Here is a 17,607-nt window from a genome sequence, read left to right on the forward strand (position 1 = left end):
AGAGTCAGGGGTGTAAAGGGATAAAGCTGGAGATGGGGGCACATAATTGGGTGTGTTGATTTGATTTGTTGGTGAACATTTGGTTTACAGCCAGCACTGATGACATCTTGAGAGGAACTGGCTTGGAGGCATCTCTGCGGCTGATAGAGTGCAGGAGCCGAGCTGACATCAGTAGATGTGTAGTCATTAAACCAAGGTACTTTGAACGATCCCATAATTTTAACTGTGTATGTTGATTCAGCTCGCTCACACTGTGGGGCTCTGCAATTCCTCTAGTTCCCCGAGATAGCATCAACACTCACTGTTTAAACAAAAAAATGTTAAAGAAATAGCTGCGGGAAAAAGGGACCGTGACTTTAATTTTTTTTTATACAAAGGAATAGTCATGTAAAAGGGGTACTGTTAATAATTTCTCTTTAAACGGGGTTCCAATGCATCTTTATCGGATCGTTATGAAAACTATTACATGGGAATGAAACACTGACTGTGTAGGGTATTCACCCTTTATTGAAAAAACAAGATTGCAGGTAATACTTGGGTATCGTGTAACACTCAAAGAACACCAGCTGCATTGGGATAAAACGACCACACAGATCTCCTTCCAGCCATACATTCCCAAAGAGGCGATCTCCGCCGCTTTGTTTTATACCTTGCCACTTTATGGAGCATGTGTAAAAGTTTATCTAAAGTACAATAATCTGCTCGAAAAACTATCCGCCTGTTTCCAGCGACACGTGTTCGGACGCAGCTGTTCCCAATGCTTTTTTTTAAAAGGACTTATAAAAGCTCCAGAATGTTAATCAGTTTCTTTGCACCAAAGGGGAGCCTTTCTCTGTTTTATTAGGCGCTGCGCTTCTTGAGATAAAGTTTTTCTGGGTGGTTATTGATGATTTCGGCTTGAGCTGTAACATTTTATAAATGTGTGCAACAGGAGGGTTCTTCCTGCCTGCTTCCAATAAACTTCAAAGCTGTTCGTTCCCTTTTTCAACATCATCGACTTTGTGTCCTGATTCATTTCATACCATTTTAGAATCAAGTGGTTGGTGAACTAACGGCAACCCAGAGTCGAGTCTGCCAATGAACACATTTCACTGAACAAATATATATGTGAATGAGTGAGTGAGTGAGTAATTGAGTAAGCGAGTGAATGAATGAGTGAGTAAATGAGTGAGTGCGTGAGCGTTTGAGTGTGTGTGTGTTTGAGTGAGTGTGAATTAGTGAATGAGTGAGTGAATGTGTGTGTGAGCGTTTGAGTGTGTGAAAGTGAGTGTTTGAGTGAGTGAGTAAATGTGAATGAATGAATGTGTAAATGAGTGAGTGTGTGAATGAGTCAATGAGTGAGTGTGAGCGTTTGAGTGTGTGAATGAGTGTGTATGAGTGCGATTGAGTGAATGAATGAGTGAGTGTGTGAATGAGTCAATGCGTGAGTGTGTGAACGTTTGAGTGTTTAAATGAGGGTGTGTGTGCGTTTGAGTGAGTGAGTGTGAATGAGTGAATGAGTGAGTCTGTGAATGAGAGAATGAGTGTGTGAATGAGTCAATGAGGTGAGTGAGTGTGAGCATTTGAGTGTGTGAATGAGTATGTGAATGAGTCAATAAGTGAGTGAGTAAGTGTGAATGAATGTGCGTGTGAGCGTTTGAGTGAGTGAATGAGAGTGTGAGCGTTTGAGTGTGTGAATGAGTGTGTCTGTGAGCGTTATGTGGGTGAGGTGTGGTCTCATTAAAACAAATACCAGTGTACATTTCAAGCTCGACTTATAACCGTTCTGCTTATTGTGTGAATTTCACTAGCTTTTGGATCACTTAAGCCTCGTCTGGTCAGGTGATTAACGAATAATAAGGATTCATTCAAAAAAAATAAAGCGAAATGTTGATTTATTTTGTCGAGAGAGATCTACCAAAGAGCCAGAGAAATGTCGCTAAAGAGGGTCAGAATAAATATAGGGATAGATAGAAAGAAGAGAAGGAACGAGAGAGAAAAGAGTGATAAAGAAGGAAAGAGAGAGAAGAAATAACCTTAAATTATTTTAAGAGTAGATACCCAGGCATAAAATGGAACAGTGGGGAACACAATAAACATTTTTTAAAAAGAAGTCGAGAAAATGGAGTGAAGTTGAACCCAAACTTATAAAAAAGGCCAAAAGGGCAGGAATACATGAAAATAATTAAATCATGGAACAAGCAGGGGCGAGGCTGGATAATGTTTCCGAACTATTTCCTCTTGGGAAAATGCTTCACTGTTCGAATGAAGTGAGAAAAGAATCAAAACCAAGGCCCCTGTTCTGTGAGGAGTTACATCAGTAATAGACTCATTAATGTGCAGCCTTCTCTCACCTGCAGAGATAATTCCCAACATTTTATATTATGTATTTCTGACATAACTCGACTTTGTTAAAGAATGAACAGGAAGAAATTCATTATATAAAGCAACAAACAAAAACTGCAAATGCTGGAAATCTGAAACAAAAATTGTTGGCAACACTCAGCAAGTCGGGCAGCATCTGTGGAGAAAAGAGATCAGTCAGGGTTTCCGGCAACTTCCTCAAAACTGATGAGGAAAAGTTATATTTAATTTTTCGACACTCGCTCAAAGCTGAGCGTCTGTGCTGCTTCGAATGGAGATTTCACCCCGAGCCAGAAACAACGTTTATAATCGGCAGAATTTGTAATTATGAGATTTCCTAGGAGCACGACATACAGAAAGATGCACACACACGTTCACACATAAGCGCACGTACACACGCGTTCTCTCTCACACACACACACACTCATCAGCACACTGAGAATCTCACGGACAAAAAAAATCCCACACACTCCGCCACGGACATACACAAACACACCCACGTGCACAATCACAATCATCCACGTGCACTCACGGCCCGTCACACTCGCGGTGCAGAATCTCACGCGTACACAATCGCACGTGTAGTCGCAATCTCACGTTCACACAATCACACGCAGCAGCACCTAATCTCAATCCCATCCTTACATAGAATCTCACATATTCACAGACAAAAGACCACAATCAGACTGAAACAATGACCGCTATACAGACACCGCTTCTCACCATCGCCTTGCACTGCTTTGAGTTCCAGGTCTTTTTTAGGTTGAATATTTTTTTCCTGAACAAGTTTTCTTTTCGACTCAGTTAATAACATGTTTATCTCACATTCTCTTCTGTCCTTGGGACTATAATAAAATCAGTAGCAAAATCAATAAAAGTGAGGATCTCCAAATCGAGTTCTCAGCAGCTTCATCCCGTTGCCTCTCGTCTTTCCCGTGGCTTTTTTTATATACTTTATTTGTGACCAATTTACTGTCGATCCTGCTCCCCGCGTCAGCTGGTGCACGTAACAATCGCTGGTTGGTCGCGTCTGGGTTTAAGGAGCTGAAACTGATGCAGATTGATAGTAAAAGGATATCACAAAAATCGCTGTAACTTTCGCGCTGTTATTTACTGGTGTCCAGCACAAGGTACTTCAGACTAGTTTTTGCTCAATTCTCCTTTAAGAAGGCAAAGATTTTATTGTTTGGGGCTTTTTCTTCAATCGGTTTTGGAACTAGGCTACAAGTGGGCCCGGGTTTCTCAGCGCTTAAATCTGATATGCAAAGGGTGGGGGGAGGTATTGCTGCAGTTAACTTTTCACTTGAAGCCTTTCTATTGATTCCCACGTGCTTTGTATGTCGCTTTATTGTTCGTCGTATTCCAGGAAATTGCAGCTGTCAATCATTTCTCCATACGCATTATTTTCGAAATGAAAAAAAAAGCAGAGTAACCCCTTTTTTTGGAAATTTAGCATCCGTGTGTCCCGGGTTTTTTGCCAAGCGCGACCGAAACCAGATTAATGAAACCGACAGCTACCTTTTGAATTTTTAAAAGGTCAAATCCCAGTTATGTTTTATTTTCGATTAAACCCACAAAATGAGATGGTTGTTAAGTTAAGACTCAATATATATTCTAGCTATATGCTGCACGTTCTTGCCTCCTATGTTTTCCTTTCAAAATTAAATGAGCTGCCTAGAAACTGCAAACGGCCCTTACTTTTCGAAAGTGTCTTTTTATAAATCTATACTCCGTGCAATACTTCGCTGATGTTATGATGTTATAATCTAGCTTTCATTACCAACACGCACAGCGTTTACAGCAATACCAAGAAATGCGAGTCATTGCGCCGTGATTTACTGTAGCTTTATAGCAAGACAAGCTTTTTTCTTATGTTTGCCTTTAGCGAGCCAGCATGTTTGTATTTGTTAACCCCCCGATTCTGTTAATGAAGAACAAAAGCCCGGCCATTCTTTGCACGTCCCTTCCCCTTTAATGGTGGATTGAGTTCGCCCAGGGTCAGGGGTCAGCCAGGGGTCAGATGGGTCATTGTATTGTGATCATGGGTCAATAAGCAACCGCACAGCCACTAAATCCACATCATTACCTAAATAGCACCGGAATGCTCAGGACCATTCACCGCAGACAGAGTGGCCGAATTCTTAAGAAAGCTAATCAATACTTTGAATAAACCTGGTTTCGTTTCATTTGTGTGTGTGTGTGTATGTGTGTTGTGTGTGTGCGGTGTTTTAATCTTCGTGGGTTGGTTTTATAAAGACTTGGATGCAACTGTGAAACTTACACGCGTGCATTTTCCTGAGAATATTTCATTACAATCCCACATGATTTAAGAGTCAGTGCCCTCCTTCAGTATTGATTTGTGGATTTCGGAGTAGAATCACGGAAATTAAGGCACGGAAAGAAGCCATCAGCTGGGACTGTCCAACCGAAACCCCATTTGCCTGCTCTTTTCCCCTATCCTCTTATATTCCTTTCCAAATACCTAGCAGATTCCCTCTTCAGTGATGCTCTGTTTAGTTGTGTGAGGATTCCCCTACCAGAATAACAAGCCCTGTGTCTCATTTGAGGTTAGTGGCCATTCTGATTCAGAAAGTTAAAGGCTGGGACATTAGATGGTCAAATCGTTCATATGGTACTCCAAAGACAGATTCGCGTCCAAGAGCAGCGTTTGTACAGGAGGTTTTGTTATATCGAACAGCTGGATTGATCCCTTCTAGTCAGGCCGGAACCTAGACTCAAGCTCCTGGCCCTATAAAAACGGTAGAGCTGATACAGCCTGCTCCTGGTCATTGGAAGTGCGTTTAATGCGCTTTTAAAAAATGGAATTGTCCAATAGTTTGAATTGAGCGAGGTAAATAACACAGCAAAGTGGGAAGTTGCTGCTAAAGAATGAATGATCAGATAATATTGAATTAAAAGAAGTAGACAGCATACATTTCAGGTAGTTGGCAGCCGTCGAGGAACATTGGTGAAAAGGAAGATAAAAAAAACAGGTTCCAAGCTGAAACTTCTCTTCATATAGTGGCATTCTCCCTGAAGAAAGAAACGAACGATACGCTGTAACGATAATGATCTATCTGTGTACTTAGTTACCCATAGAATTATCTACCTGCACCATATAAGTGCTTACTTATTTTAAGAGATCATTAATTCTATACATTAACAATTAACATTAGCAAACAGTGGAGAATTAGCATTCACTAATAGACATGTGATAAAATATATACAGTTTTCACAAATTGATGTACGATATAAATTATGAGAATTTAATGAAGATTTAATTGCTAAAAGAGCTCGTTTTCTCTCAATCAAAACAATATTTAAAAGGTAGTGTCAGGTTTAGGGTAGGTTAGTATTCTCCTCTAAAGTGTGACCTTTGAGTCTATCAACTGAGACTCCTACTTGGCTTCTCTTTTTAGAATGAGGATTAATATTCACTTTGTTTTATGGTTGATGAAGAAGACAACAGAGATGCAAGTTATCTCTACTACCCGCAACCGCTGTGTGCAAGTTAAACACCACTAATGGACTCCTATTCTCCCTATATTGCAGATAACCTGACCAGATACAGCATGCATCATTTGATCATGTTTGTGTTAAATCTCAACCAGTTAATCATTATAATCTTATCAGTAAAACCACGCAAAGTAAAGGGAATCAAATTGAACTAATGCGTATGTGGAATAGTTTCTTTTTCCATTTTGGTGTCGATTTAATACGTGTGCACGAGTGTGTAACCTAACTGAGATTTCTGTTACTTGTTACTGGTTGAAGGGATTTCGAAATGTCGATGGAGGGAAGCGTTCCTAAAGATATAACTAGAAAATAACGAGCATTGCTTCAACTTCTAATATGAAAGGTATCTGATATCTGCTATTAATGAATAAACACATTCCACAGCCCAAAATCTCAATTTGATCCTCTCCCAAAAAGATTCAGAAACCTTGCCTTTGAAACGATAGATCCACACGATGATTACTGTGATCCGGTATTTTTTCATCCAAGACTAACGTGGGTCAGTGTTTACAATGCAGAGACCGCCAAGAGCTCGCTGATTGCCCACCTCACAATGATCAATACTGTGTACAAGCAAAGTTATATTCTGAACACCTGGTAGAAGGGTCAGGGGGACAAACCCCACGGAGTTGCAACATTGGTTATATGTTATTTATCATTGCTGCAACTTGGCCTTTATAATTGTAATGTTTAAAAACAATTTGTCCACGATTATAAGGTAGTATATCCGCTTGCGTAGGCTGACGCCGCAGTTTGAAGTCACTATTTTCTTCAGAGGCGACGATGCCGATGAATAAAACAACAACTTGCATTTATATAGCGCCTTTAACATGGTTAAACGTCCCAAGGCGCTTCACAGGAGCAATTATCAGACATAATTTGACACCGAGTCACGTAAAGAGCTATTAGGACAGGTGACCAAAAGATTGGTCAAAGAGATAAGCTTTAAGGAGCGTCTTAAATGAGGAGAGCGAGGTAGAGAGGCGGAGAGGTTAAGGGAGGGAATTCCAGAGCTTAGGGCCTAGGCAGCTGAAGGCAAAATGCTGGAGATGCTGCAAATGTCGGTGATTTTTTTTCAGATTCCATATTAAAGATACTTACAGATAACTTCGTTCTCTCTCTGTAAGTCCTTTGCTATTTTAAAGATATTCATTAACATCACATTGATTCACATTTGGCGAAGGGGCGAAATTTCCGCCAACTCACATTTAATGTGATGCAAAGTTAACGCAGGGACCATTCTCCATACTGAGAATCTCACTCTAAAAAACAAAAGTTGCATCCTGTTTCAGTTAGAGGTACGTAAAGATGAAAGGGGTAGCATTTAAACAGAATGCGGCCCATTCAGTACAGACTGTACTATAGATTTCACTGTCTTCATAATAGTTTGGACACCGGGAAGGCTGGTTGTGGGTTTTTCAAATACAAGGTTTTCAGGTTATTTGAAAAATGAGAGATATTGAATGTAGGGACGTACAATTGATTTGTTTTGTTAAGTCCACACAATATAAAAATTCTAATACATATGTTTCAAGCTGTACGGTGGTAAAGAGTGGAAGGGAGTGAGATTGTGTGAGATTAAAGAGACTTTACAGTAGCATCGTTTCTGTAATTGTTTTAATATACGTGAGCACCTTCATTTAAATCTTGTTTAGAGGTCGAAGGTTCTGTTATTTTATTTAATCAAATCCTTCTCCTTCTCAAAAAAAAAGTTACAGAAACTTCCTTCCTAGACACAGCATTGCCTGAAAGTCAAAACAATTCTGTTGCGTTTTTAGAGATAAATAAAATGAGTTGGTAACTATTTTGCTGCAAGTTTCATCGCCAATTTGGAGAATCAGCCGTGGAACTTTAGTCTTAAATATGGAGCAAATCAGTTAGGACATGGAGTGGAACACTAAATGTAAAGATATGTCAGTGCGTGCGTGTGCGGATATTACATTGTATAGACAGCAAAGGAGGGGAAGATGTGAAAATGGCTCGAAGAAGCTACGAGGAATATAAACCCCGTCTGGTGTGCAAGAAACAAAAGGATATATTCTTAACCATTCACTCCGGACAAAAACAACCCCTCTACCGATTAAATGAATAGATATTAAAATGAGAGTGAGAGAATAATAAATATGTGATCTCAAAGGCTGCAAGAGTAATTAAACATAGCGGGCATTGATTCAATATAGGATGAGATAATGTAAAAATAATTACAGCACTAGCTGTTTTTTTGAAGTACTGGGTCATGTTTGTTGTGTATTAAATTCAAGAGCAATGAATGTTTTATCTCATTGAATCAGTGCACTATTACATTAAAATCTTTGTCATTATAAGAGGGGCCGAAAACTACGCTGAATAATTCCAATGATACTCTTAAATTACATATAAAGTACGAAAAAGATTTCAATATTGGTTTGTCATCGATGTGGGAAGGGATGTATGGGAAATGTGCGGCATGTGTGTGATTGGAGTTCCGTAATGATTGAGGGTAAAGCAATACTTGCTGTCTTAGCTGAAATAAGAAGCTGACAAAGGATTCATTCTTGTGTTTTTGTTTCCTTTACTCGGGGGGTTTCTCGTGTTGCTGGAGACGTGTAAAGCGAGTCCCTGTTTCTGTCAGGATATTCGCAAGGCCAGGGACCAGCTAAAAGTCTGAAGGGGCATTTAGAAAAAAATCTTTTTTTTTTTGGAAGCGAGGTTAAATCCTCCTGATCTGCCATTAAAATGTTCACAAAGCCGTGAGTGTGTTTTGTGAAGGCGAGAGAGAAAGTGTCTGTGTGTTCTGCACGTGTAAGAAAGTGTGTGCCTCTTTGTGCGCGTATATAACGTATATGTGTGAGTATATGTGTTTGTAGGTGTTCGTGTGTGTGAGTATATGTGTTTGTAGGTATGAGTTTGTGTGTGTGAGAGAGAGAAAGTATGTGTTTGTAGTTATGTGTGTGAGTATATGTTTGTAGGCATGAGCGTGTGTGCGTGTGAGAGAATGTGTGTTTGTAGGTGTGTATGAGAGAAAGTATATGTTCGTAAGTATGAGCGTGTGTGTGGAAGAGAGGGTATATGTGTTTGTAGGTGTGTGTGTGTGTTTGTAGGTGTGAGTGTGTGTGTAAGAAGGATCTCCAAATAATGATACAGAAATAATTCGGGTGGTTGCACACCTGTAAAAATAGTAACACCTCAATACACTCTAATGTAACATTGCACACTTTCCCTGCCGTGTTCTGCGAGATTGATAAACAGGACCTCATGATTCATCCAGAATGGGAGAACATCGACCCTCGCCGTTTGAATTTCCGGAAACAAAACCACAGCGAAATCCAGAATTTCTTTTTTTTTGGTGATTGTGGTGAGGTGGAAAACGAAACCAAAACTTGTCAGCCCAACCTGGAATTTTCCTTGACTGCTTAATGTCTAAATACTGCGCAGGATGTGACTCCTTTTGATAAGGAAACTAATAAATATGAGGCGCTTGGTTCTTAACGAGGAGAAAATTGACACTGAACAAGAGACAGGATACAAGACATGTTTATATTATTTGTGTATGAGAGTAGTGTGTGTCCTGTAAGCGTGAGAGTATGTGCCTAAATGTCTCTTGTGTTCGTATGTAATTTGTATCTGTGGGTGTTTGTATCTACACACATCTGTGGTTTTGTTTATTTGTGTATAATATAGAGGAGAGCCGGAGAGACTGCCACAGAATACAAGAACCCCTTTTAGTTACCAAGCATTTTAATCTCAGTACTTTAGAATGTCCGCTGAGTAACTGTTTGCACAGAATATAGAAATAGGGCTGATTTCAGATTAACCTCACCACTTAGAAATGAAAATAAAGAAATATTAATTTCAGTACAATAGGGCGAAGCGTCAGGCCCTGTGTATGGGGTTGCTCTGCAGGTTGTTAATTTCCAGTTTCACTCGAAGCCGAGTCAAGCTCCATTCTAATTACAGTATGGCTGCTACAAGCCAATAAATTTACCGACCTGGGAATGAATCTACGCTGCAGCCTGACCGTGAGTACACTCACGTTGCCTTTTCTCGAATTGCTTGCCTTATCATCTGGTACAGGATCTATCCCGAGCGCTTCTTACATCTGTATCCTGTTATTGAGGGATCGCTGGGGCAGAAGCTGATTTTGTTTTTTTAATTATTTGAAGGGCATATTGTGTATTGAAACGTTGCATTTGCTGGATGGATTTTGGAGCTTCCTCTGACAAAATGGCTGATGCCGGTTTTAGATTTTCGGAAAACAACACGATTACTTGTCATAGGTGGAGAGCCCCGAATCAGGAAGGTTTTAATCTTCCCTGCCCCCTGCACACACTCACCCATATATATATATATATACATACACACACATATATAGACACACACAAATACACACACATACATACATACACATACATACAGACATAAATATATACACATATATATACGCACACATATATAGGCAAACACATACTCACATGCACACAAATATATATATACACACATATATTTATATATACGCACATATATATACATTCATATATACACATATACATATATACACACATACATGCACACATATTATGTATACACACACATATATATATATATATATATATATACATGCATACATAGCACTAAGTGCAGTTGCCTGGGCTGCGAGCTACTTTACCAACTAACACGCTGTTGGTCTGTTGAGTTATCAAACAGCGACTCAAATTTACCGCGTTCCAGTACCCTGCCTGTGTGGAGCTGGGTAGGGAACCCAGAGGTCGAAACTACATCTCAAACCTGCTCAGTGTCTGCCTGACTGACCTCCGGCTGTGACATGGCATATTTGTTCTAGTCACTGAACTAGATTGGATTCTCTCCTCCCCCCCTCCCCCTTCACTCCCCGATAAGGCTCGGATCGATCACTTTAAAATCAACATTTTAAAAAGTTAAGGCGACCGTTTGAACATGACGGATCGGGGTAACCGGATCAAAAATCAAAACACGGCCGGAGAGAAAGGGGGGAAGAGAATGTAATGGCAAATTGGACGTATTTAATACAATATTCCCAGCCCCTATTTGAACTGCAATCGCAGAGACCGGCATGCAGTGATTACCTCGTTTAAAACCGACTCTATTAACTAAAAATAATCAACCGCTCGATATGATTTCATGCAGAATTTTTTTTTTCACCGAAGGAGCGCACAGCTGATTCTTGGCACATAATAGCAAATGTGGAAATTATAAAACGACGAGGTAAAATCGACTTCCTGGCCTATAAAACAAACATGCTGTGTGTGAGTGAGAGAGAGAGAGAGGAAACACCGTCTCTTCCATGGGCGTGTTGCAAAAATAGTTTCTTTGATTAAGACGCACTTTAGTAAGTCTTTTTTGTGCCCTTTAAAGTACTGAGCGGGATGATATCTGGGTCACTAAATCTCCCCACGCTTTTTTTTGCTTCAAAATTAATCGTAAAGGCTGTGCCTGACTTTAGACAAAAAAAATATTAGAATATTTAAAGTTAATGTTTGAAACCTTCCCAATAATTCGGGCTTGTGTGTGGAAGGCACGAGGAGTCAGGTAGAAGCAGCTTTAAAGGGTTTAGTATGCAACTGTTGGGCGGATCAAAGGAGGAGAAATCGAATGTCCCAAACGTAATGTAATACACACTTATTTTAGTTTTATATTATAAGTAACATGTAACCTCGCGGCTTCCCTCCGGTTTTAAAGCCCTGCATTAATGTTAACACTGTAAGAATGAGATCAATAACATTGACTGTTGCATCGCTTTTAAATGAAATAAATTGAAGATATTGAGTCTTGGGCCACGCTTGGCGTAGAAAGCGAATGAGGGACAATATGAGTCCTACTCTGTAGTGTTTGAAGCCTTGTTCTGCTCTGCAGGCACATTGCAAGGCAATATATATGAATTCTGATAACACAGATGTTTTATATTTTGCGAACTCATTCCCTAACTCAATTTTAGCTTATAGCTGCTCATACTGTGCTTTAGACTGGAGCACGGAGATTTGGCACTGTCGTGTCATACGTTTTCTAAGTGGTGCTGAGAATAATCGGAAGATTAGCGGATCTAAATCAAGAAATTTAGTGACTCTAAAGATGTCCTTGCTAACCTGAAGTTTGTGTGTGATGTATTTGAATATATAATTTATATATAATAGACTGGATCAGAACTGGAAAGATATAGCAGTTAAATAGCAAATATAGTGACATGAAAAGAAAGATCTCAGCCACCTTACAAGGCGGGAGGATTAATACCAGGACTGGTCAGAAAGGGATAATGAAACTGCTTTGTCATGATGAACCTAGATTGCTAATCCACACTTCGACGAGCAATTAATATAATTTGAATGAATCTATGGTTTATTAAACCCAGATGCCAATAAGGTATTTTGTTGCCTGCACGCACGCTACGAGTTTCTGAAACTACCCTGAAAAGCGTTGATTTGGACCTATCTGTTATTGTAGGTGAAATCACATTGTCCTGTATAAGGAATTGCAACCAGTTGTACATGTGTACTGGAAAATGTGGAATTCGGTTTGATTTCCTTGAACGTATCCTCCAGGTGGTCCCATTTAAACAATGGATCAAACCCAGACACAACACGTGGTTCCAAGGGACGCTTGATAATTATTCATTGGAATATTTAAACACAACAGATTTGAATTTATTTTTGATATTTTTGCCAAATGAACCACGCCACAACAATAGAGGAAAGTTTGATTAAAAAGAACATCGACATATAACCCCTCCAAATAGTAAAGAAAATGTCTTCCATGCTTTCGGGTGTGTATTAAGTTGCAGCATTTCTGAGGTTGGGGCCGGGGGATTATACTGCAATCGTCTTGATTAGTTAAGCTTTTAATAACTCTTTAGCTAAAAGGTTTTTTTTTCGAACATTCCATATTGAACTGAAACACCAAATTACCTATTCCAGACATTGCACGTTCAAGTTTTTGCTTAGAATCCCCCCAAAAAATACATTAATAAGAATTCACAAATCGCGACGTTCAAAGATTGAAACACAAAAAACCCACGACGTTAATAAATCTTTACATTGCGTGATTAATGTATCAGGAGCTGTTCAAAATTCCTACCCATACTGGATTGGATTTACGATTGTGCAAGAATATAAGCGTGGTTTTTAAGATTAAAAAGTGACTGAACATACATGTTGCACAGCGAGCACTGGTCGTTTAAAGATTCCTTGTACCTCTAATAATAAAGAAATCTCGTTTTAGCAGCGGAAGTGCATGTGGGTTATATTTAATGTGATGTGTACTTGCTGCTCGGGCGGTTATGAGTGTTTCAGGGGGTGGGGGCTGGGGTGGGGCGGGGGGGGCAGAATATCAGCTTTTATTGCATCACATGTAGAAAGTATCCAATCAGCTTTGAGTTGAGGAAAATTATTTGGTGGAGTGTCTCTCGACAAGTGTGCTGTACTGTGAACTTCTCTCTAGGAAGGAAGCGGGCTGGAGTTGCTAAGAGCATCTTAAATATCTCATTTAACCGGTGCTTTTTTTAAAAAAAAAATATTTTTTTTAAGCTTTCACCAAAATGCTGCAATGAAATGCAGAATACATGCAAACATATTGTTCATTTTAATCTTTGCACCACTACTTGAGCCATTTAATTTTTACAAAAAATAATTAATGGCAGAGCAATCCCCTTTCTTTTTTGGATGGCGAATACAATGGTTGGGATTATTCCAACATGCGTGGATTATATCTCAAATGTTGTGCTGGAAGGATTTCAATTTGGCCACCTCGAAATGGACGGGGTTAAACTGGGTTACCTGCGGATCAATGGGAAGCAAATGTTCGCTTTGTCTCAGGTCCTGGCGGATCTATTCAAACACGTCCCTAGGACCACGATCCGAAAGAGAATGGAGCAGCTGAAGATCAAAAGGCGCCGCTGCGATCTGCGGGAACTGCGGACTCTCAAAGCCATGAACTCGGTGCCAAGCCGAGCAGTCAAATGCTCGCTCATTTCCAAAGAGGACATCGAGGCTTTGTACACGGTTTACAAAACGCCCGACCCCACCAAGAAGAAAATCAAGGTAAAGGTGAGAGAGAGAGGGCAGCTCTCCAGCCCGACCAGGCTCGGTTATTTCTCCGGCTTCTGCAGCAGAGAGAGGACCGTCTTGCTGCGGGCTCGGGATCCTGCCGTGCATTGCGAGGAGAAATGCAAAACTCCGGGCGAATTAACTGAAAACGGTGGCATTCCAGACGGGCACAGCTGCTGCCCGGCGGCTGATCCCGCTGGCAAAGGCTTCCCAAACTATGAAAATGCAGGAAAATCCAGTTTCTGTCCCGTGTACCGAGAGCAAGACGTGTTTTACCCGGACGTGGTCCGTCGGTTTCCCAAAGCTTACCAACCCGCCATTGCAGTTCGATTCAACGGAGCCGATGGTCCCGTTCATTTCAGGGCGAAATATTCCTGTTGCAACGAGAGCAAAAATATGGGAAGTGGATTTATCGGTAACTATAATTCATCCTTAACACCCTCGGCTTTCAAATCTGTTAAAAGGATGGTCCTATCTGGAGATATAAAAGCTTTGAACGAAACTCGTTCTGCCCAGACTTGCCAGAGCGCCTCTCTGGGTTGTTCCAGCGACTCTGACTGCAGTTTGGATCCCGAGAACGACTCCGATTTCGGGTCAACGGATGAAGAGGAAGACGACGAGGGAGAGTCGGTATTTTCCGGCTCCAGCAGCGACGATGAGAGCTCTTCCGCCTCCGACTCTAGCTCGGCGTGTAGCGGGGTCTCGCTGCACAGCACCCGCTTCAGGCGAGCCACTTTACCCAGCCTCTGCTGCAAGGGCCCCGCGTTCCCGTCACAGCCCGGCCCCCAGGAGAGATCGGAGCCCACCGTGGGGGACCGCCAGTCACCTTACGCCGGAGGTAAGCTCCAGTCGCGCCCGTTCTTCCGCCAGCCGGAGCAGGGTGCCTCAATTAGTTCCGATTGCGCCCAGTACAATAGGACGGCCGACACCAACCCAGCTCCTCGCAGTCTCAAGCCTGTCCGCCCTCCAGCCGAGCAGATCGCCCTCTTACAGTCAGAAAATCCCAGTCGGCCGCTACAACTGACCCCCAACAACTTTGCAAAGCATTGGGCCTCTTTAACCCGCCTCAAAGACAACTCGCAATCTTCACAACAAAGGGATTCATTACATTCAAATGCACGGTCCGGAGCATCTGCTGCACTCTGCCCGAACAAGAACTATTTGAAAACCGACGGGACTGACAAAGCACCTTCATTAGATCTCAATGCCCAACTAGAGGAAAAGATTAAACAGCCTTTCGAGGGCTCTGGTTTGAGGGAGCGGTCACCAGTCACCAGCAGGACTCGTAATCAGTTTAAAGCACAGCAGAATGTCGAAAGTGTCTCCAATCCCATCCATAAAACAGGCGTTCGGACCTTCGGAGCTAACGAGGGGCCGGGGAACCACGATCACAAGAGAAAACGGCGGAAAGCCAAACTGGGCTCTGGGATCCATTTGAATGAAAACAGTGGGATCGTACAATCAGTGAGGGAGCTTCCTGGCTCCTTCCATCAGCCCACACATTCTACCTCAAAAGGAGTACAAAACCACAGCACTTTACAAAGCAAGGCTTCTGCTATTGATAGGTGGGATAATGGTGCAAAAAAGAAACAGGTTTCTTCCAGGCGCGGTCGGCCGGAAAAGCAGCGTACCTCGAAAAGATACCCAGGGAAGGCATCTGACAGGATTCAGCCATGGGTAACCGAGAGAGGCAAAAGGGCGAATTTGTTGAAAGGCTCTGCGAAGTGCAAACGTGTCACTTGCGGATTAACGACGCCGGTTAAGAAAGCTTTTAGTCTAATGGGCAATTTCCCCTCCCCGCCTTCGCTGGTTGTGGGCGACGATGGCGATTTGTACCCTGCCTATTCGTTTTGCTCCGACGACTCCCGCTCACTACAGAAAGCTCATCCGGTGTGGAGATGGCAAATCGGGGGCACCGCAATTCCTCTTCCACCAAGCCATAAATTCAAGGGGTTTAGCCTTTAAACCTTTAACCGGCATCAGGCTAGGTATTGGTTTGAACGCAAATTGTCTATGGGTAAGATTCTGCAGGGGCCCCCCTAATGGTATTCTAATCACGACATTCCCAGGCTGTTTGAAAACACCCAAAATCAGAAAATCGTTTACAACAATGATTAAAAGTACATCTTGATCATTTCATCTCAATACAAAACACTGCCACAATTCCACCAAAAAGTTGTCACAATGAATTCACTACAAAACTTAAATTTATGAATTATATATATATATATGTTTCTTTGAAGACTGACTTGTATAATAGTGATGGGGGGGAAAGTGAAACAATCAGAATCTAGTCCCAGAGATGTACAAACCTATATGTAGCTTTGCACTATTTATTTTCTTTGTGCAATCGACCTGTATACATGGGAGTGTCACTTTGTGAACGAACAGCCTATCAATCGAGCGCATTTTCAAACAATGCATTAAAAACGATAAAACAAACTTCACGTATCCTTTCACAGTAATCAGAATGCAATGTGGTGTCGGGAGGGGTTGTGTCTCGATAGTAGGGATTTTTTTTTTAAAAACTATCAGACAATCCCATCACAACAATCTCTTTTACTTATCTCAGTTCTTTCACTGTGTCCAATAAGCTGTAATTAAAAGTAGTCAAAATATAGAGTTGACAGGACAAGGAGAATCAGCTGTCATCTTTTATATAAGGTGGGGAGTTCTTTCAAAATTGTGTTGCAGTTCGTTTTTTAAAAAAATATTTTTTTCTCAAAATTCGGTCGTATTGATAAGCTATTGTCATATTTTATTTAAAACACAGTTGAACTGAAGTCTCAGTGAAGACCGAGGGGAAAAAGCGAGGGGTACCTTCCTTTGACTGTGTATATGAGCCAATGAGTAAATATCCTAGGGTCTGTGTGTTGCTTCTGTCTCCTGCTTAATAATCGGATGTATAATTTGCAGGGGAAACACAGTAACCTTCCGTTTAGATGCAAATCAGTTGAACTCTAGAGGAAGAGAGGTTAACGCACCAGGGCATGCATTGCTGATCAAAACCCACGTAATGTTCCAATCAATAGTTTCTTTCAGCAGAAAAAAAAAGACTGATTCTTGAGTTGAAATGCGATTGTAATTCCTTTTTTTAAATTAAAATTTATTCCTCAGTTGTTGTAAGTTTTATTTATTTAGTATTTGATAAAGGTTTCTTTCAGGAACAACAAAGAAAAAAGTTTGGCACGTAAGTTTCCTTTTGTTCTTTGTTGAACTGACAGTTTGCTGCGAGCGAGCGAGGCTTCAAGGGGACGATCTTGTACCTTGTGCTCTCAGCATTAACAGTTGGAATTAATGCTTAATTTTCACGGAAGAATCAGTGGAAAAACGTGGCGACGGTGTTGCACGTTTAAAAGGATAATTTATACTGTTTTTCTGTTCACAATAATGGCACTAACGCCAGTTTTGAATTAGCCTGATGCAAAACACATTTAACACAAGTACATTTGAGGGGAACCTGAGCATCTCATAAGATTTTAAATCTGTTCTGCCCTCTCCCGCGACCACCTCTCTCCGCAATAAAAAAAAGACAATTGCATTTTCTGCCAAGATGGTGGTCGTTTATTTACATATACAGGGTCCGCAGTGGAGGAGTTGAGAGATAACAGTTCAAGTTACTCTCACGCTTCGGGTCAGAGGAACTGCTACATGTCACGAGAGCGATGCGGGCTGCGAACAAAAAGGTTCAAATGTT

General features: G+C 41.2%; 1 protein-coding gene across 1 annotated transcript; it reads left to right on the top strand.

Annotated features, from left to right (window-relative positions):
- Positions 1-13,270: 13,270 nt before the first annotated feature.
- On the top strand, positions 13,271-17,026 carry LOC137299845 (SKI/DACH domain-containing protein 1-like). The gene has a single exon (XM_067968776.1). It carries the CDS (start codon positions 13,527-13,529, stop codon positions 15,873-15,875), a length of 2,349 nt encoding a protein of 782 aa, XP_067824877.1. The 5' UTR covers positions 13,271-13,526; the 3' UTR covers positions 15,876-17,026.
- The last annotated feature ends 581 nt before the right edge of the window (positions 17,027-17,607 follow it).

The sequence above is a fragment of the Heptranchias perlo genome, chromosome 30, assembly GCF_035084215.1.
Source record: "Heptranchias perlo isolate sHepPer1 chromosome 30, sHepPer1.hap1, whole genome shotgun sequence".
In the NCBI taxonomy this organism is placed as follows: Eukaryota; Metazoa; Chordata; class Chondrichthyes; order Hexanchiformes; family Hexanchidae; genus Heptranchias; species Heptranchias perlo.